Genomic DNA, 19,585 nt, shown 5'->3' on the forward strand with positions numbered 1-19,585 from the left:
AACTTAATTCTATTTTTCTTTCCTAAAACAGAGAAAATGAAAAACAAAAAACCAGGATCGAGAACACAACTTAACCGGCTTTAGCAACTTGCTTATGGGGCGTTTTGAAATGATGAGAGTATCATCAATTATTTGTTTGGTGCAAATTCAACAATACTATTTTGTCTCTATTAACTACCATTGATTGATTGATAAATACTTAATACCATTCCATTATTTAGTATTGACTAATTTTAATTATTGCATCTAATTAATAATAATAATAATAATAATCATCGAATATAAGGATGAATTGGGCTTAGCCTTTTGTTTCATAAAAATGAATGAATTATTTTTAGTGACTAGAACTCATTTATTTTGAGGGTAGTTTTATTAATAAATTGTATTTTTAGTCGGGTAGTCAATATCATTTGATTAAAGGAGATTTAAAATAGAAGATGCATTGCCACCAAATGCAAAAGAAAAAGACTTGGCATTACCAAATATTTGCGGAAATTTATTACAAAATTAATTAGGTTTATTCATGTTTTTACCATGCCCGGGCGGACACCTCACTGGCAATAAAGTTAGGTTAAATCAAAGTGGTAGACTTGTAATTCCAACGAGATCGATGCCCAAATGTTTTAGGGAATCCCTGAAGTCGCGGTAACTGCAGGACCTGGAATCCAGACACGTGGATGCCTCACCTACGCTTGTTTGATTTTTGCCTCCCACTCCCCACCCCAGTCCCATCACTGTAATTTTCTGAAGATATGGTTTCCCCAAGGAAAAATAATAAATTATTATTAAATTATTACACTAAAAATAAAAGGGAGCAAGAAGAAGGGAAAAAAAAAAAAAAGAAAAAGAAAAAGAAAAAAGAGCAATGAATACACTAAATATGATATGATATGCGCATATGGCCACTAATCTCATCGCACCGACAGACANAGCAAAAGAGACTGGCGGAGGCCAAGGACTGAAGTTCCCCTTTCTGCCTTCATGAGGAAAGACGGTCCGGCTACCTCCATCGGCGACGCCCAAGTCGGCAAACTCTTCACCTGCTTCGAGACCAAGCCTCTGGTCGCCACATGTCTCGCCCTCACTCTTGTCATGTTCCTCTGGAATCTTCCACCTTACTACCAGAATCTCCTCTTCACCACCGCCCGCTCCTGCTCCGCCCCCACCAACACCGCCGACGCCGCCCTCGCCAATCTCACCATTCCTCCCAATACCTCTCTCCCCTTTACTGCATCCGCCGCTGCCAAAAAGTACTCCACCACCCTCCCAACCGATCCCAACAACCGAATTTTCCAGCCATTTGGTAATGCTGCGGCTCTATTCGTTTTAATGGGAGCCTATAGAGGCGGACCACGCACTTTTGCCATCGTCGGCCTTGCTTCCAAACCCATTCACGTCTACGGCCATCCTTGGTACAAATGCGAGTGGATCTTCAACAATGGATCTTCCATTAGGGCCAAGGCCTACAAGATTCTTCCCGATTGGGGCTATGGCCGTGTCTACACCGTCGTCGTCGTCAATTGCACTTTTCCCCTCAATCCCAATCACGACAATTCGGGTGGAAAGCTTACGGTTAATGCCTACTACGGTCAGTCTCAGAAAAAGTACGAAAAGTTCACTGCTCTTGAGGAATTGCCAGGCTCTTACAACGCATCCAAGTTCCGTCCTCCTTATGACTACGAATATTTGTACTGCGGTTCGTCTCTCTACGGGAACCTCAGTGCCGCCAGGATCAGAGAATGGATGGCATACCATGCCTGGTTCTTCGGGTCTAAATCCCATTTTGTGTTTCACGACGCCGGCGGGGTGTCCCCAGAGGTCAGGGCTGTCCTCGAGCCGTGGGTGCGAGCTGGAAGGGTCACAATTCAGGACATCAGAGCACAGTCAGAGTACGATGGGTATTACTATAATCAGTTTCTGGTAGTGAACGACTGCCTCCACCGGTACCGACACGCGGCAAACTGGACATTTTATTTCGATGTGGACGAGTACATATATTTGCCCGAGGGGAGTAGCTTGGAGTCCGTGTTGGAAGAGTTTTCCGCATTTACTCAATTTACAATCGAGCAGAACCCAATGTCCAGTATGCTGTGTTTGAACGATTCCGCTCAAAATTACTCCAGGTACGTGTTCGATCTAATTATGTTTGGAAGATACTTGTTGGATCTGAGGTCAGGTAGGATGTAGATAGGGATGTATGAATTGATATATATATATTTGATCCCCTTGTCAGGAAATGGGGGTTTGAAAAGCTGCTGTTTAAAGACATAAAGTCTGGAATCTGGAGAGACCGGAAGTACGCGATACAAGCCAAGAACGCGTATGCTACGGGGGTACACATGTCGGAAAATGTGATTGGAAATACAACGCACAAAACAGAGTCCAAGATTAGATACTATCATTACCACAACTCCATCATGGTGAGAGGGGAACTGTGCAGGGAATTCCTCCCCAACTCCGCCATTCATAACGTCACAATCTTCAACCAAACCCCTTTTGTGTACGACGACAAGATGAAGAAGCTTGCTGACACCATTAAGGAGTTCGAGCGCCACGCCATCGGTACTGCTAATGCGAAGCTCTTCTCCTGATGTGATTACAGCTCGAGAACATCCATCCGCTTTCATCATCTTCCAAGTTGCAAATTTGGGTGTAGGAATGTGTGAATTGTAAGTAGAAGTCGTGAATGTATGTGGTAGACAGAATTGGGGGCAAATCCGATTGGAGTGGCTGGAGTTTCTGAATGTGGATGTAATGATGGGGGAGGGGAATTATATTTGCCCAAACTTTACTCCTCAGTTACTAACTTACTCCTCCTCCGTTACTAATCTACCCTGGTACTGGTGGTGGTAAAAGAACAGTGACTTTGAATCCAGTGATAGAAAGGGATACATAGTTGCTTTAAGATTGTAATGAGTAGATTAAGGGACTTTTTTTTTTCTTTTCATTCTTTCTACTTTGAGCTCTAGCCTTGCAATTTTAAGGGACTTTTTTCTTTTTTCTTTTTTCTTTTCTTTTCGTGTATTATGAATATGATTATGAATGGGTTGAGACAGAGAAAATTGGTGAGGGGTAGTTTGTGCCTTCCTCTGCTTCCGCTTCTTTGGAGCGTGGAAGTGGAAGTACAGGGAAAGAGAACTGTGTCCTTACCGTTGCTACTTACTATGCGTATGTAAATCAACTCCACAGTAACAAAAGTGGATTCTTTGATATTTGCTTTCTGAGGACCTAAAGTAATAAAAGGCAATAATTATATATAATTACCGTTGTGTCCTTTGAATTGTTGTAATTAATTATGGTCTTTTATCTTCTTATGTGACAATTGTTATGGAAATTACTTTATTTAGAAACTTAAAAAACATCAGACAAGAAGAAGGTAGTGTGTTTTTAAATAAATAAATAAGGTCATAAATAAGAATGATGTTGATGGATTATGCATTGATTAGTAAGGGCATTTTTCAATTTGTGTGCTCGGGGAACAAGATTGTGGTCATCTTTTATTTTTATTTTTGTGTGGGTGTGTGTTGGTTTGGCGTGTCCGTTGACTACGTCGGGTTTCTTTTTGATTGGTATTAGCATTAAATGGAAAGGCCGCGTTGAAGGTAGTTTTATGACGTAGACGATGACCAATTTTCTGTTTCCTCATCGCTTACCTCGCACCAGCATCACATTTCAATAAATGATCCATCCCCTCCTGGTTATACCAATATCCTTCTCCTTCTCCTTCTCCTTCTCCTTCTCCTCCTCGGCTCCTTCTCCTTCTCCTTCTCCTTCTCCTTCTCCTTCTCCTCCTCGGCTCCTCCTCCCATTCGCAATTTCTCATTTCTGACTGCCCATAATCCCACAAAATTCCGTGTCTGAAACGTAGACAGACATCAGCAACAGCTAGGCTTGATACTGATGGGTGCCTGTTTATCCGACTGCCTCAATCATCCCAAACCCTCTTCTGTTTCTCCACCTCCTCCCACCGCCAAAGTGATCTCTTTGCAAGGCCATCTCCGCGAATACCCTGTTCCCATCTCCGTCTCCCGCGTTCTCCAGACCGAAAACTCCTCTTCTTCACTTTCCGACTCCTTTCTTTGCAACTCCGACCGCTTATACTACGATGACTTCATCCCCCCTTTGCCACTCGATGAACAGCTTCTCCCTAATCAGATCTATTTCCTCCTTCCTTCCTCCAACCTCCACCACCGATTGAGCGCCTCCCAAATGGCTGCCTTGGCTGTCAAAGCCAGCCTCGCCCTCCAAAATGCCTCCCCCAACGATCGCCGTAAAAAGGGTCGTGTTTCTCCCCTCCTCAACCTCTCGGATTCCGACCACATCATCTCCAAGGAGCCCTCCAAAAAGAACGCCGCCGCGGATACCTCTGCCTCACCCTCCGTTAGAAAATTGCAGAGATTGACGTCCAGAAGAGCAAAAATGGCTGTTCGTTCCTTTAAACTCAAATTGAGCACCATCTATGAAGGCGCCGTTCTGTAGGGAGTAGGGTGTTAGTAGGGATTTTAGCCCCCGATTTACGTGGATACGTCCCTGCTCCCTTCCCTCCCCGCCTCTCATATATTGGTTAATTTTCATTTCTCCTCTGTAAGCAACTCTAATTCTTTTCCCTTTTTTAATCTGAGATTCATTCTTTCAGCGTTGAGATGTATAGATGATTACCCATGTTGAATTGCTGGAAGAGGGAATTATCCTCTTCCGAAATCCTGATCTGATTCTAAGTTCCGGTTAATTTGCGACGACTTGGGTGATCGACGACGCTTGAATTGGATTAATGAGGGGCCGAAGACGGTGGATGGGCAACCTAATTAAATCTGCAAGTCAGAGTCAAAGGGAGTGGCCCATTACAGTATGAACTGAATTGAACTGGAATACGACGAGAAGGCGGAAGAGTTGACAATCTGAAGCGGCGCCGCCGTAGTTGATGGCATGGACGACCCTGTTTACCTGAACACAATGTCTCTCTTTTCGCTTTTGTTATCTAATTCCCCACTAAATTCTACGTCCTCCATTTTGAAAAATTCTATTTTCTTAATTAAAAAGGAAACTTCATTCATACCAGCCCATGCCCATTGCTAATCCTTGGAATTCACAAATTTTAAATAACATGTAATCATATCCGTTCTTTCAACAAAATCACTTTTCACTTCAATACCCAACTCTTTAATCCACAATCATTGCCACATCATCAAACTCTATCCCAATCATTTTTTTCACCGTAAATTTTAGTGGGCAAAAAGTTGATGGTAGGGGCAGAACATTCATGTATTTGTTTATGATGAAATGCTTTCGATAATGCTAAGGTTTTGACCACCAAAGCATGGTTGGTTACATATATATATATATATTTTTTTTTTTAATTTATAAGAAAGATACATTTTGGACTTATCCATAATGTATTTGACCAATGATACAAAAATGATACATTATTGGCGCACTTTGTATTAAATATGTTAGCAATATAATCCATCATAGATTGTAAAATTAAGAATTATCATTCCTGTAGCACTTTGACTTAAAACTACAAAAAATAAATGGGTGCAATCTTTGTCGGTTTGGAGCACAGATTGCAATGGAAGGAAGGTGAGGTTCACGATGAGGAATGAGCGGTGCGAGGGTGTTAAACTAATGCAACTGGTGTCTGGGGGGCGCATGTGTCTTGCCGACTCCAACTACGGCCATCTCACGTATTTTACAATAAATTTAATTTTGAGGGATTAAAGATGATTTTGATATTTTCAAAATTACTATTACATATGTTATTAGAAAATCATTCTAATTAGTACAACCTCATTAATACTGAAAATTTATAATTTAAAATACATAGAGCAACAACAAAATCTAAATAAAATCTAAAAGCCATGCAATTTAATCAAATAGAGCAGCAACAAAAAGGTTTAAAAGTAAACTGCCATCAATGTGTAATCCTTGCCCTACCACGAAAACATTTATTAACAATTAACTTATGTGATTATTAGTAGTTGGTTACCCAAAACATATAGCCCATAACTGTTACCACACTCCTCCCATTCATAAACCATAACATAACAACCCTACAATACCATAAATAATTCTACATATATAGGCTTGGAGCTTGGGCTTTACATTGGGACAGTGAATTTAATGGCTAATCCTAATTCAGCCCACAACATTGGTTGTCCATGATTCAATTTGGTTCTTTCTCCAAAATGTAATACCGTTAACAATGAATCTAATGGATCACGAATGAGTAAAACCACCACCTATGGAGGGAAATTTTTAAGAAGTTTTGGGAAAAAAGAAAATTACTAGAAATCTCCTTCATGGATGATTTTCTTCCAAAAGTAGCTCAATAAAACTCTTACTCACCGCTTAAGGAACAAAATCCAATATTAATATCAACATATAGACACCTCTACAAATTATATTTAATTATCATCTAGATATCTTCATTTTTAAAACCAACATTTTTTATGTTTGATATTTAAGTTTGTTTCCATGTGACATGGTTGGATTCTAAAGTTTAAATTTTGCTTAGAATTAGTTACTACAAAATTGGTTTCTAAGTGGCATTGATTATGCTTACTCGACTTTGATTATATGTATCTAATCAGTTTGATATCAATTTTTGAAAACATATTTCATTTTTACACTCCATCATCAACTAGAAATCAATTTCAAGTAAGTTTTAGGGACAATTATATGTAAAATAGAATTTAATGATAAACATGTAACTTTTGAAAAGAATTCAAATTTCATAGATTGAATAGAAACTCAGTTGTTTAAGTATTTGATAGATGAAAATATTTTTAGAATCGTAAAAAAAGTTGTTAAAAAAGAAAAGCTTAATAAATTATTTCTTATTCAAACTTTTAATGTAGTTGAACGTGTAGAATCTTTTATAAGGAATAAAGTATAAATAATGCTTTAGTCAATAAATTATAAATTACTCTCGGCCATCAAATTAATCTTCATACTTTAACAAATAATATAATTTGATCGCAATTGAATATAAGCACTACAATTCCTGCCTCACATTAAGTATGAAATTAATGAAACGTCGGAGGGTTTTTTCTTTTTTCATAAAAAAATAATAATAAAAGAGTGAGGGAGGAGTGAGGAGTGAAAGGAAACGTGAAAAGCCCCATGCGACGCGTGCGTACGCCTCCTCGCCGTCACAGATCGGTCACACGGTGTGGGTTGGGTGGGTGTTATAGTAATTGTCCAACGGAGCGGAATTGGAGAATTGGGGTGGGAGGTCTGAGACTCGGGAAAAAACGTATAACCCCTTCATTTTCTTTCCTTTTTTACCCCTTCCTTGAAAATTGTATTGCTTTGCCTCCCTAGTCCCTATTGCTGTCTCGCCTGTCTTTCCATCGTCTTGTACATTCACTTATCTGTAAACACATTTTAAGATCCGATCTGGGCATCTGTTGTTTGGAGGGTCCTTCAATTCCTCTCTCTCCCTCCTCCAATCTCTTCCTTTTCGTTTTCTCTCATTCACTCCTGTTTCCGAATTCCACTTCATTTGAACGAGAGAGAAAGAAGAAAGAGAAATGGAGGGTGATAAGAAATCATCGCCGGTGTCGGATGTTGGGGCATGGGCGATGAATATCATCAGCTCAGTCGGGATTATCATGGCCAACAAGCAGCTCATGTCTGCCAATGGTTACGCTTTCAGTTTCGGTGAGCTTCTTACTCTTCCTCGCACAGCTCTCCTATAGATCTCTGATTGCTGAGTATGCACCTTCTTCTTTTTTTAATTTTTTTATTACAACCTTTTAAAACTCCTTGCGCCAATTTTCATTTTTCACCGATCCAAATCCTATCCATGGGTTTTCCCTTCGCTTCACTCTCGGTTCATCTCATGTAATGCGGACAATTGAGGATCTGTTCTCTTGGTTACGGTGGAATTTCTCAACTCGTTTGTACGCTCAATGGCGATTTTGCACTTGTGGCCAATTTTTTTGCCCCGTTCTCATATTGCAAGTGACGTTTTATGGTCTTACTTGCAAGCCGGGATAGTTTTGTATGCTTAGTTAACCGAACTTTCATCTTGAAGTTTACTGCGCGGATCCTTTTTTCCTTCCTACTAATTAAATAAGGTTATTTGAATTCTTTTCATTTTCAGCCACAACTTTGACTGGGTTCCACTTTGCGGTGACTGCACTAGTCGGTCTGGTCTCGAATGCCACTGGTTATTCCTCATCAAAGCATGTTCCTTTGTGGGAGCTCTTTTGGTTTTCTATTGTCGCAAATATGTCTATCACGGGAATGAACTTTAGTCTCATGTTGAATTCAGTGGGATTCTACCAAGTAAGAACTTACTATATGACACTCTTGACAACGTTTGCACTTTAATTTAGTTTATAAGAATGCATTGGATATGACAAGTTAAACAGTGTCTATCTAATTGTGTATTCATGCAATCTCTCTCTCTCTCTCTGTTTTGGTCTCTTTCCTTTCTTACTTTTACGATTGGAGAAAATTTTTGTTTCAGATTTCGAAACTCAGTATGATCCCTGTGGTTTGTGTGATGGAGTGGATCCTTCATAACAAGCACTACTCAAAAGAAGTGAAAACTGCTGTTGTAGTGGTAGTAATTGGTGTGGGAGTTTGCACTGTCACTGATGTAAAAGTTAATCTCAAAGGTTTTCTGTGTGCGTGCATAGCCGTCTTGTCAACATCTTTGCAGCAAATTGTGAGTACTTCTTCACATATCTACTTGGCTGAATCTTGTCGTCTCCAGTTTAGCCTTTATTCCTTCTACTTTATGTATATGTTGATCAATTGGTTTGTAGCTAGGGTATGACTGTTTTTCTTTCTTTTTCCCTTTTGTTTATCCCGCTGAAACAAGCAAAACAGAAACTTTGAAGGTTATGGGACACTGGTTTCAGTGTAACGACCTTGAGTGAGAGACCCTTGGGCTCCTCTCTAGGCAAACCTGTTGCAATATTATTAAAATATCTTAACAGAAATGGTAATTGGAGTTGTTCAATTTTTTTGTAATGGAGGTTGTTTTGGATAAAGACATTCTGATTCTTGGAACAATAACTATCTCATGGTCAGAATACTTATCTGTGTTAACCTTGATATCTTGAGTCCTTTTGTGTAGTCTGAAATGATAATAAAGGTAAGGGCAGTTGTTACAACAGTGTCATCGCATCGCTAAACCATATTCTTGCAACAGACTATAGGTTCTCTGCAAAAGAAGTACTCCATTGGGTCTTTTGAATTGCTGAGCAAGACAGCACCTATTCAAGCCCTCTCTCTCCTGCTTCTCGGACCATTTATTGATTACTACCTTAGCGACAAATCTCTACTGAACTATAAAATGTCTTCTGGTGCCCTTGTAAGTAGAAGGCGGTTCATTTATGTACGCCATTCATTTATGTACGCAATTTTCAACTAATTTCTGGGGATGCTACATACTTGCAGTTGTTCATCCTCCTTTCATGCACTCTTGCTGTGTTCTGCAATGTCAGTCAATATCTGTGCATTGGGCGTTTCTCAGCTGTGTCCTTCCAGGTGTTAGGTCACATGAAAACAGTGTGTGTTCTCACATTGGGGTGGCTGCTCTTCGATTCAGAGCTGACCTTGAAAAATATATCAGGCATGATTTTAGCCGTTGTTGGTATGGTCATTTATAGTTGGGCTGTGGAGGTTGAGAAGCAATCTGGGGTGAAGACTAATATCAATGTGAAACATAGCCTGACGGAAGAGGAAATTAGACTTCTGAAGGACGGAATGGAATCCAAACCAGTCAAGGATATTGAACTTGGTGAGACTAAAGGATAAATTTCACTTTGTTTAGGTCATGGTATTGTTTATGTTGTGTTTACAGTCTAGACTTATCCATTTCCTTGTCCTTGCAACCATCAATTTTAGATGTTATAAAGCTCTTGTAGGAACCTTGGCCGCCCCTATATTTTTCTTGTTCACATTTATATTTATACGTTTATATCATGTATATTTCTTTTTTCTTCACATTATTTATGCCAACAGAATAGTTGTAAGTCCATGAACGGATGGTAAAATGTAAACGTCATTTGTAATGGGTCAACTTTTATTTGATTTTCTCCTTTCTCTACGTTATTCTATTTTCTATGAAAGTTTGAATACAAAATTGCATACAACTCAACCAAACAAAACTGGCACATAATCATGGTACAAAGTTAATTTTGTAATATCTTCTACTCAAGAGAGATACCAGCCTATTTTAATTTCTCATTTCTCATTTAGTGTATTTTTGCTATTATGTTGGACCGAATAATTAATGTGCTAAAATGTCATTCTTTCATATTTAGTTGAGACAAGTATTCTTGTTACTAACATAATTTTAACCTAATTTGTTTAATGTGCTAGAATGTGATTCTTTCATATTTAGTTCAGACAAGTATTCTTGATACTTTTTAAACGATTACTATCCTAATTTGTTTAATGTGCTAGAATGTCAATCTTTCATATTTAGTTCAGACAAGTATTCTTCATACTTTTTAAATGATTATTATCCTAATTTGTTCAATGTGCTAGAATGTCATTCTTTCATATTTAGTTCCGACAAGTATTCTTGATACTTTTTAAACTGATATTGAGATGGTAAGAATAATATTGGAACTTTTCAAATAATAAATTTAAATGTTTTTTTTTTTTTTTTTTGTTTGTTTGTTTGTGTAATTGAGTCTCTAATGGATTCACCTTCAAAATCATTTTTTGGCTTGCGGAAAATTGACCATTATTTTGTTTCACCATATATCGCGGAGAATTCACTCTCTCGTATTGTAGAGTTTATTTTATTTTATTTTATTTTATTTTATTTTATGGGGGCTGTTTACGAAAGAAACGGTTCGTCGCCTTCGATCTCATGAGTGGAAGAACTTGCCGAATGTACCAAAAGGAGAAGTATTAAAATTTGACTTCGAGTGGGAGCTAGGGTTGCGCCGAGGAGCGGANAGACGCACTGATCGACTTTCTGGAATTGAAGAACGCAGTGCCAGAGGACATGGACGTGGAGCTGAATAATCAGGTAGAGGATGAAAATGAGAATGATTCTTTGTTTGAAGGAATGGTACTCTTCGACCCTTCCGAGTATCCAATCCAAATCCTTCCCACCCCCGAAGACCAAGATAGTGATCATCCTGGTCCAGATATCTCTAATCAGCCTCACCCCCCCAATTCCACAGCCGATAAAGTTACCACTACTGCCAGTAATTCAGCTTCTTCTACGGTAACGATGGCTACTTCATCTTCTCATCTTTCTGAACCCCTTGACGAGGACCTCTTTTCCGACCTCACGCTCGTCACTACCAGTTCTATGCATAAGGGCCAAGCTAAACACCAAACTCAATTCCAGTTAGATCAGAATTCGTTGCAGATCACCGATCCTTCTCAAGTTGCCACAATTATGAATACCCCTGGTTCGGTTGTAGGAGAAGCAACGGAGAGAGACCGAGGAGTCGTCTCAATCTCTCGACAGATTTCAAGAAGGAAAAGGAGACCTGGTTTGCGAATTGGCTATGGCAGAGATGCCCACACCCCAAATCCCTCTCCCGATCTTAATTCTCCGAATTCCAATAATCACACTCATGACGACGATGACAATGACCAGGACCCTGATGCTTTATCTAAGATTCAACCATCTGCTTCTCCACCACAGACTTTAAGCTCTCATAGTTCTTCAGTTGACAAAATGGAATCCCCTAATTTTGTATCTCAAGAAGATGTCATAATGGGATGTCCAAATCAACAAGATGCTAATCGACTTGAAAAAAATAGCGTTGAGACTGAAGTGTGCAATTCACCCGAGTTTAAATTGGAGCAAGTTAGAATCCAGATCTCTGAGAACCTGACTTCTGCTCGTAACTCGGTCGCCTCTGTATCTGCCTCTAGGAAGGATGTTATCCAACGGAGACGCAAAATTATGGATAATCTTAACATTTCATTAGACAAGTACTCCAATCTTGAAAGGCAGTTAGAGGAAGCATGCGAAGCCGAAGATTTTGAAACCGCAGAAAGGCTCAGCGAGAGCCTAGCTTCTGCTGAGGGAGAAAAACAAGCCTTCCTCAACGAACTAAAAGATGTTGAAGCCTTATGTGATGCAATGGATTCCAGAATGCACGAGGTTCTGGACTTCTTGATTGCGACGGAGGAAAAATGTGATTCTCTGCTCCAAACTTTTGCTACGGTCAGTTTCAAATAGGATTTCTATGTATGTTAATGTCTGACGTCTCAGTATACTCACATACACACACACACACAACACATTCCGTCTAAAAGAGCTGTAGACTGTAGGCTTCCATCCTTGTCCTTCAAATGATAGGATGCTTACGATGAAAAATACGAAGGTATTCACAAATTTTTTAAGGGGAATGTTGATTGAATTTCAATGTCTATATGAAATTAAGAAAAATACAACAAATTTTCCTCTGAAGAGAAGGAAGTATTAAGTCACTTTGTTGCTATTATACCCTGATATCTAGTTGACTCATTCATATCTATCTTCATCTTTACGGGCCTCTTGGATCTTCTATTTTCCCATTTTATATCATAACGTATGATAGAATAACAGATTTCCAATTTTTATTTTTCATATTATGAAAAATATTGAAAAATACTTTATGATAGAAGATAAATACTTTTTTTTTCTTTCAAAAAAGAAAAAGAAAAAAGACAAGTATCTTTTTCTTGTTAATATTATGCAAAACGTTAAAATCATGAACAGCAAAGAAGTAGACATTTTCATCTATCGTCAACTTCTTAACACTGGTAGGAATTGCTATAACCTGCATAATTCCTGAACCTCGTCTTTTGAAGTTCTTATTCGCTTCCATTTACTCCATGAACTTGTTCCTATTTAAATACACAATTTATATTACAAGAAAGCTATGTATTAATGAATCAAGTTTTATCGAAGACGGGAATAATTGGTCAAGCCTTTACAAAAAACACACTGCGATTTCTTAAAAATAGGGGGACATGTCAAATTCTTTGGTTATGGAGCATTTCAAAGACAAACAGGCCATTGGAGGTTGATTAAAGATTATAAGGATCTGCAATCCACCGCATTCACCAATTTCTAATTGTTGAAGTTGGTTCCATGTATGGGAAATGACTTCTTAATTATTCTTCCTTTTTGTAGGATGCTGCAAATGATGTTGTCTTGGGCTTAAATACTGCAGAGGCAGAATCTGCAAAAGAACTGGAAAAGTGGCATTTGTCAAATGAAGTCTTGGAGGCCAAGAAGATGGAAACTGAAATCGAGTCACTTATTATTCAAGAGTCTTGCATGGTTTTGAATAATTCTGTTGAACTTTTGGTCGAGGATGACAAAAGAGAGAAAAATGTTCTTTGTCAAAGAAAGGCCGTGTTGACAGATGAACTTGAGAAATTACTGGCTTTGGTGGAAGAAAAGAAGAGGGAGATAGAAGAAAATGATTCTCTGATTGGTGCTGTTGAGAGAAGAATTTCCGTCGCAGTTTCTGGTTTTCAGCATTTACATTCAAACATGGATGCGAAATATGATTCCTTACAATCAACCCTCTCCCAGCTGCAGTTAGAAAGTCAATCTCTTTCAGTTAAAAGAAGGGAAATTGATGAGTTTCTCAATCTGGAAAAGGACAAAGGAGAGCAGTTGAAGAAAATTGCTCAACTTTCCATAGAAGACGCAGAAGCATACAGAGAAGTTGCTAGGCTGAGAAAATTTCTGATGTCTAACATCTTGAAAATAAGGGAAGATAAAGCTAGTCTTTCTCAATCTGAAGATAAGCTCTCCAAGGATGTTCAAATGCTACAGCAAGAGTTTCATTCTGCAAGTTCTTCTCTCCAGGTTAGTTCCGCTACCTATTTTCCAAGGGGCTTCCTTCTTCTTTATCACTTTCCACATGATGGAAAAAGGTTTGATGGAAAAAGGTTTGATGGAGGAGGTACTACCGTGGAGCTTCCAAATCTTGTGAGATTCTTAACATTTTTTCCTTTTCACAAGAAGTTTGTATATGCTCAGGACAAATGGGATGACCTATTTGATTAGTAGTTGTTAGGTATCCAGTTTTAGAAATACAGCAAAAAAGACCAAGCACAATCTGACTAGTAAAGTTGTACTTCTTTTCCAAAGTTCTCTAATGACGTAGAGTCAATTCTAGAATAGTTAGTTATGGGTTAGTTAGGCTGTTTGTTAGTCATAACCAGTTAGTATACCAGCTGATAGTAGGTTATTTGGTATGTTAGGAATCTGTTAGTTTGAACACTCTTGTATTTTAAATGTGAAAAATTTACTGATGTATGAAGTTAAAAAAAAAAAAGAAAAAGAAAAAGGGAGAAAAAGTTCTAAGCCGATGGAGTTACAATGAACTTCTTCTATTAACAGAGAGGAGGAGCTATACCAATTGAAAAGAGATGAGTGTTTAACCAGAAGCATGATCCTTGTCGTTGAAAACCCTTTGGTTCCATTCAATCCAAGTAGCCCGAAAGAAAGCACAAATGTGATTCATCGAAAGAATCATTTTAACTTCTTTGGAAGGGTGGCCAGGAGCATAGTTGAGCAGGCATTTTGGTTCCTTTGTTAAAGGTGTTGACCAATTAAATAGAAAAGTACTTCCATAATTTTGCAATGTAGGAAGATGACTTTGGGTCTCCACCTTTTTCTAATGGGGGAGCAATGAGGAGGTAGAGAGATGAATGATAGTTTTTTTTCTGTTTTGGCTGAGGTCCCGAAGAAAGAATTTAATCTTTTTTGTGAAGTGGTCCTTCCGAGTTGATTCATATAGGAGGGTCTATGTTCCTCCTCCATTACTATCAATGTCTTTCAAGAGGGATTTTGTAGAAAAGGAACCTTTATTATCCAGCTTCCAAAGCGAAAGGTCCTCCTAGGTGTAAACCAATAATTTCGCTGTTCCCCTCTCTGTAGTAAGTTTCTGTAGGGTCAAAGAGGGACAAGAAGTTAGTAGAGAGGTTTGGTGAGGTTGCTTGAATAAGAGTAAGCCTCCTCATTTGGATATGTGAGAGCTCCTCCATAATAGTAGCCTCCTTTTCAATTTTTAAACTTCTCAACAATTTGTGCACATAAAGAGGTTATATCAGGGTTTCCATTCGAAGGGAGGCCTAAGTATGCATTTGGCCAAGAACCCACCTTCATCAGTATTTATTGGCAGTGGAAGCATCCTCACTTTTTATTTGTATTGAGGACTGTCAGTTCTGACTTTTGATTTTAAATGAATGTGTCAAACAGCCTAAAGCTAGGTACTTAAAGGGAAAAATCCCATAACACCCATTAGATAGTGGTTGAAACAGCCTCCAACGGCTAGTTTCTAATAAACAAAAGTGAATGTACCAAACTCTGGTTATAACTCACTAAAATCAGCCTAATCCATTTCAAACGACAACACCAGAGAACTAATTGATAAAGTTAGGCTATGCTTGAATTACATCACTTCCTTAAATACTTCAACCGAATTGAAGAGATTGTAGAGCTAAAGCCCAATCTTCAAAGGATGAGATAAGTTTTTTGTGCATTTTTTCAAGGTATGATGGTGAGTAACATTGGTTTCTTCCCACTTTTGAGAGCCATAAGCCTCACATCTTCTTGCAATTATTGTTCTTAAGGTTGCATGACTACATTTGGTGAGAATGATCAACCTACCCTTGGAGTGTTCGAGTCCTCGGCAAAGGATTAGTTTTCGTATCTTGGATCTTTTATCATCACGCCAATTTACATCTTATACATCTTATCCTATCCCTTGGGGTTGAAACCTTGGTTTGAGGTTTTTGTGATTTGAGTTTCCTAACTCCTCGGTGTTCTTACCTCACTTTTCCAAGGGTTTTGTCCCCAATTTCCTTCCTCTTATCTAGGTCTCCCGCTTGGTCATAATCCTAAAAGCTTCTTGCTTTGGAATTCTGGAATTCTGTTGTTGTTATGGTGTGTAAAAGACTTGCTTTTTGGTAGAGGTTTTTTCCCCAAAAGAGGCAGAGATCTCTCATTAGCTTTCTCTCTCTTTAGAGCCCTTTGTGTTTTTCCCCCAAAAGAGGCAGAGATCTCTCATTAGCTCTCTCTTTAGAGCCCTTTGTGCTGTGCATAAGAGTTTAGAAAAGCTGACGAGGGATTTGTTAGGATTACCCTAACAAGAAGTACACACAATCGAACTGTATTACAATATCAATAGCCTCCTGAGAGGGCTATGCCTCTCCTAAAGTCCCTACACTAAGAAAATACCAAATTTTAATCCCTTTCTAAGAACCCATACTCCCCTATTTATAACCAAGTCACCCTTCACTAGTTACCACTATGCCCTTCACTAGTTACCACCCTTCACTAGTTACCACCCTTCACTAGTTACCACTATGCCCTTACTAATAGCTTAATATTCCCAATATATCCCGTAATAGCAACCATTACAAGCATTAAACAAAATATCCACTCCCAAAAGAAAAAATAAAATAAAATAATAAATAAATGTGTTATATCTCTAGTCGAGATTCAACATTCTCAAAAATTTGTTCTGATTTCATTTTTAATCTCTCTTTAATCACTGGAATAATTATTGCACCTTCTTTAATTAGACGGCCACAACATGCTGTGTTCGGCTCTCACATAACAAATATTGCAGTTATTCTCTCGTCATCATATGATTCTTGTTGTTTAGCTAACAGACAATCATAGGTCTCCATTAAATAAATCTGCAAGTAGTGTTCTCTAGATAACCATCTTTCCATTCCTCTGCCCCCTAGTTTTTTGTGGCTTTCGTGCCCCACCCATCCCAGTTCTCTGCTCAACCATTTTCTTTGTCGTCCACCACTTCCAAAACCCATTTCAAATCCATCATGCTGTGCGTTTAAAGAAATAGCAGAAAATTCATTCACACTTTTCAGATATGAACTTTGGCCTGAGATCTTCAATCCTTTTCATTAATCACCATAGCCTTTTCTTGAGTTGGTATACCCCTTCAAATCGTGATACACGTTATTACCTACCGGTGCCCACAACCCTATAAGCTGTTGATGCATGGTTGCAATCAGTTGTAACTGTCCCTCAGCTCTTTGATCAATCTCTCCATCGTGGATACATCTGTTTTGCCACTTCTTCACTTGCCAACCTTCTTGCTCATGCAATGTACTCATTGGATTCTGTCGTTCCATTCTCGCCAAATCTTGAAAATATTCAAATTGAATTGATTCAAGGTATGTAAAATCCTTCAAATGTGAGCTGAGTCAAATTTTTAACAAAAAGTTTGATCTTGGAGATGAACCGGGTCGGGCAAATTCTGGGGGGAGAAACACAACTCGTGAGTGGGACTGCTTAAAGAAGGATGGGTAGGTTCCTTGTCAGGATTCGTAAGTCTTGGGACACACAGGAAAAAAATTCTCTTGGCGGACATTGGCTTAGGTCGTGCAAGCATTGGATCAAACGTTTTTTTTTTTTCCATCTTTTCACATGTGACATTGTAGAGCACTTGGTTGCAGCTTCCGCCTCATTTGCTCGCATCATCTTCTTCGTTCATATTAGTTGTGCCTTCTTCCCCGTCGCTGTATACGATTATGCTGAGGTTTCCAAAAATCTTTGGTTTTATCACTTGTAATGGGTAAAAATGAATCGCACAGCTACTCTCTTCAAATGCATCTTCTTTTCCGAATGACACTTGCCTTCAAATGCTTTTTTTTTTTCCAGGATTTTCTCCTTAGCTAAGCTATCCCTAAAATACAACTTGCCATTATCGCCCCAAACTATCTTTCATTACAAAGCAATCTCTGTCACTCTGGTTCCTCCTCTCATAGATTTCCACGATTGGAGGCTTTTTTCAAAATTCTGTGGATTGGTTTGCTTTTTTGAACGGTTCATTTATTTTTTATTTTTATTTTTTATGCATGGGGACTTTTGTATTATTATTATTATTATTTTTTCGTTGAACAAGAAACAAAGCTTGTTTCTTTTCACCGAATAAAGGAAAAGTCTCACTTTTCTTTAATGCATGGACTTCTATATTTATGTAATAGGGTTTGCATTTGTTTTCCTTCTATTAATCTTTCTTTCTAATTGTTTGAAGGAATTATCTTCAAGAAAATCACACATCCAGCAAGACATAGTTTCCTCAAAGCAAAGAATTTCTTTCATTGACAAGAGAGTACCTGAGTTGGAAGCGGAAAAGAAAGTTGCTGCTGCCGGTAGAAATTTCAAAGAAGCTGCTCGAGTTGCTGCTGAGGCAAAATCTCTCAGTAATGAAAAAGATAGCATCTGTGTTGACATAGACAGAGCTTTATTAGACCTGGAGAAACTTGAGGAAAAGACAAGAGAGACAATGAAATGGTTGCAGGAGACTGAGGTTTCGATTCAATCGAAGGAAAAAGAAGTAGCAAAAGCTAGATTCCAGAGGTTGCTTTTGATTGCTGGTGCAGCAGCAGCAGAAGGAGCTGCTGCTCTGGAGTCGGGTGACACTGGAGAAGCTAACCTTCTATTGGCAGAGGCCGAAGCAGCTCGTTGTGAAGCCAAGAAACTTCAGCCAATATATAATTTCCATGAGGACGAGCTTTCAACTATTCCTAAACACTTCATCTCTGCGGAACTTGTGTTCAATCTAGGTCGTGAGAAATTAGCAGACTTGGTAGCATCCATTTGTCATCCAGAAAATTGAGTTTTCGATGATGTGTAATTTTGGTGCTTGTCATTCAATGAAGGAGCTCGACAATGGGAATATTGGTGTTTGTTATTCATTGGTATCACATATCTCATCAGTGGTGCAGGAGCTCGTCCAGCCTGACTCTATGGTCACTTATGTACTCCCTTCTGCCTCGAGATTTTCTCCAATTCTTGTATCATTAAAGTCGCTGTCGTGATGTAGACGCATGCAGCTTCGTAATGCCACATCTTTTTGTTGTTTCGTTTTGAGTTTGATTGACACGGGAGCTTCATCAGAAAGGAAGAATTTGGAAGTGACATTCCTGATCTACTTTCTGTTCAAAGCTGAGATTTCAGAATGCAGCAAGGTTTGGATGGAAGCTGGCAGAACCCTTTGCGCGTTAACCAAGTTCTTTGACTAGAGAAAGCTCTCTATGTGCCCCAGGAAGGACAACGAAAGTGATCTGAATCCTGCTGGTCTCTTATCTTCCAGGTTTGGAACGAGTGTACATGACATGCAATGTGTTCAAATGTATTTACTCTTTTATCTTTTCTGTTTTTGGAAATGCGTTTTTTTTTATCCTTGATGTGTGTCGGACATTGGTGTTTATTTGGTTTTCTGAGATTTCAAAAGAGATATTTTTAATTTATGAGGTTTTAGAAAATGGTTCTAAATGATTTCAGAGTTGGGAGTTTACCATTTGTTGATTTAAAATATGATGGGACATTGATGAGGTGACAAAATAACAAATAAAAAAGAAAAAAAAAAGGTTCCTCATTCCAAAACAAAGAGTAACAGTTAATGAAGACCTGAAATTCCTAAAATTGACTAAATACCGCTTGTGGCGGTGAAAACTTTATCAGGCTGAATTGGAAAATTGGCATTATTCTTCAAATTAGCCCAACGAACTACTATCAACGCAACATTAAAACACGACAACAAAATGATCACCATTTTCTTTTTAAGTTCTTAACTATGAGTATAATTGCAGGTGAACCTCTGCCCCA

General features: G+C 38.6%; 4 protein-coding genes across 4 annotated transcripts; all 4 read left to right on the plus strand.

The window, feature by feature from the left end:
• Positions 1-901: 901 nt before the first annotated feature.
• On the plus strand, positions 902-3,069 carry LOC111480985 (galactan beta-1,4-galactosyltransferase GALS1). The gene is made up of 2 exons (XM_023126236.1): positions 902-2,123; positions 2,234-3,069. The coding sequence occupies exons 1-2, from the start codon at positions 982-984 to the stop codon at positions 2,589-2,591; spliced, it is 1,500 nt and encodes a 499-aa protein (XP_022982004.1). The 5' UTR covers positions 902-981; the 3' UTR covers positions 2,592-3,069.
• A 611-nt stretch (positions 3,070-3,680) lies between these two features.
• On the plus strand, positions 3,681-5,149 carry LOC111480876. The gene has a single exon (XM_023126090.1). The coding sequence runs from the start codon at positions 3,901-3,903 to the stop codon at positions 4,477-4,479; it is 579 nt and encodes a 192-aa protein (XP_022981858.1). The 5' UTR covers positions 3,681-3,900; the 3' UTR covers positions 4,480-5,149.
• A 2,103-nt stretch (positions 5,150-7,252) lies between these two features.
• Positions 7,253-10,053, plus strand: LOC111480875 (UDP-rhamnose/UDP-galactose transporter 2-like). Its single transcript, XM_023126089.1, has 5 exons — positions 7,253-7,662; positions 8,108-8,292; positions 8,477-8,677; positions 9,167-9,328; positions 9,415-10,053. The coding sequence occupies exons 1-5, from the start codon at positions 7,533-7,535 to the stop codon at positions 9,772-9,774; spliced, it is 1,038 nt and encodes a 345-aa protein (XP_022981857.1). The 5' UTR covers positions 7,253-7,532; the 3' UTR covers positions 9,775-10,053.
• Positions 10,054-10,760: 707 nt separating this feature from the next.
• On the plus strand, positions 10,761-19,242 carry LOC111480498 (centrosomal protein of 83 kDa). The gene is made up of 3 exons (XM_023125569.1): positions 10,761-12,160; positions 13,115-13,801; positions 18,009-19,242. The coding sequence occupies exons 1-3, from the start codon at positions 10,979-10,981 to the stop codon at positions 18,591-18,593; spliced, it is 2,454 nt and encodes an 817-aa protein (XP_022981337.1). The 5' UTR covers positions 10,761-10,978; the 3' UTR covers positions 18,594-19,242.
• The last annotated feature ends 343 nt before the right edge of the window (positions 19,243-19,585 follow it).

The sequence above is a fragment of the Cucurbita maxima genome, unplaced genomic scaffold, assembly GCF_002738345.1.
Source record: "Cucurbita maxima cultivar Rimu unplaced genomic scaffold, Cmax_1.0 Cma_Scf00006, whole genome shotgun sequence".
Taxonomy (NCBI): domain Eukaryota; kingdom Viridiplantae; phylum Streptophyta; class Magnoliopsida; order Cucurbitales; family Cucurbitaceae; genus Cucurbita; species Cucurbita maxima.

Excerpts from the sequence above, each read along its gene's own strand:
- LOC111480985 (XM_023126236.1), top strand. The coding sequence starts at position 982 with ATGAGGAAAGACGGTCCGGCTACCTCCATCGGCGACGCCCAAGTCGGC. Across the intron at positions 2,124-2,233 it reads TCCGCTCAAAATTACTCCAG|GAAATGGGGGTTTGAAAAGC; the intron begins GTACGTGTTCGA and ends TCCCCTTGTCAG.
- LOC111480876 (XM_023126090.1), top strand. The coding sequence starts at position 3,901 with ATGGGTGCCTGTTTATCCGACTGCCTCAATCATCCCAAACCCTCTTCT.
- LOC111480875 (XM_023126089.1), top strand. The coding sequence starts at position 7,533 with ATGGAGGGTGATAAGAAATCATCGCCGGTGTCGGATGTTGGGGCATGG. Across the intron at positions 7,663-8,107 it reads TGGTTACGCTTTCAGTTTCG|CCACAACTTTGACTGGGTTC; the intron begins GTGAGCTTCTTA and ends TTTCATTTTCAG. Across the intron at positions 8,678-9,166 it reads CAACATCTTTGCAGCAAATT|ACTATAGGTTCTCTGCAAAA; the intron begins GTGAGTACTTCT and ends TTCTTGCAACAG.
- LOC111480498 (XM_023125569.1), top strand. The coding sequence starts at position 10,979 with ATGGACGTGGAGCTGAATAATCAGGTAGAGGATGAAAATGAGAATGAT. Across the intron at positions 12,161-13,114 it reads TGCTCCAAACTTTTGCTACG|GATGCTGCAAATGATGTTGT; the intron begins GTCAGTTTCAAA and ends TCCTTTTTGTAG. Across the intron at positions 13,802-18,008 it reads CTGCAAGTTCTTCTCTCCAG|GAATTATCTTCAAGAAAATC; the intron begins GTTAGTTCCGCT and ends AATTGTTTGAAG.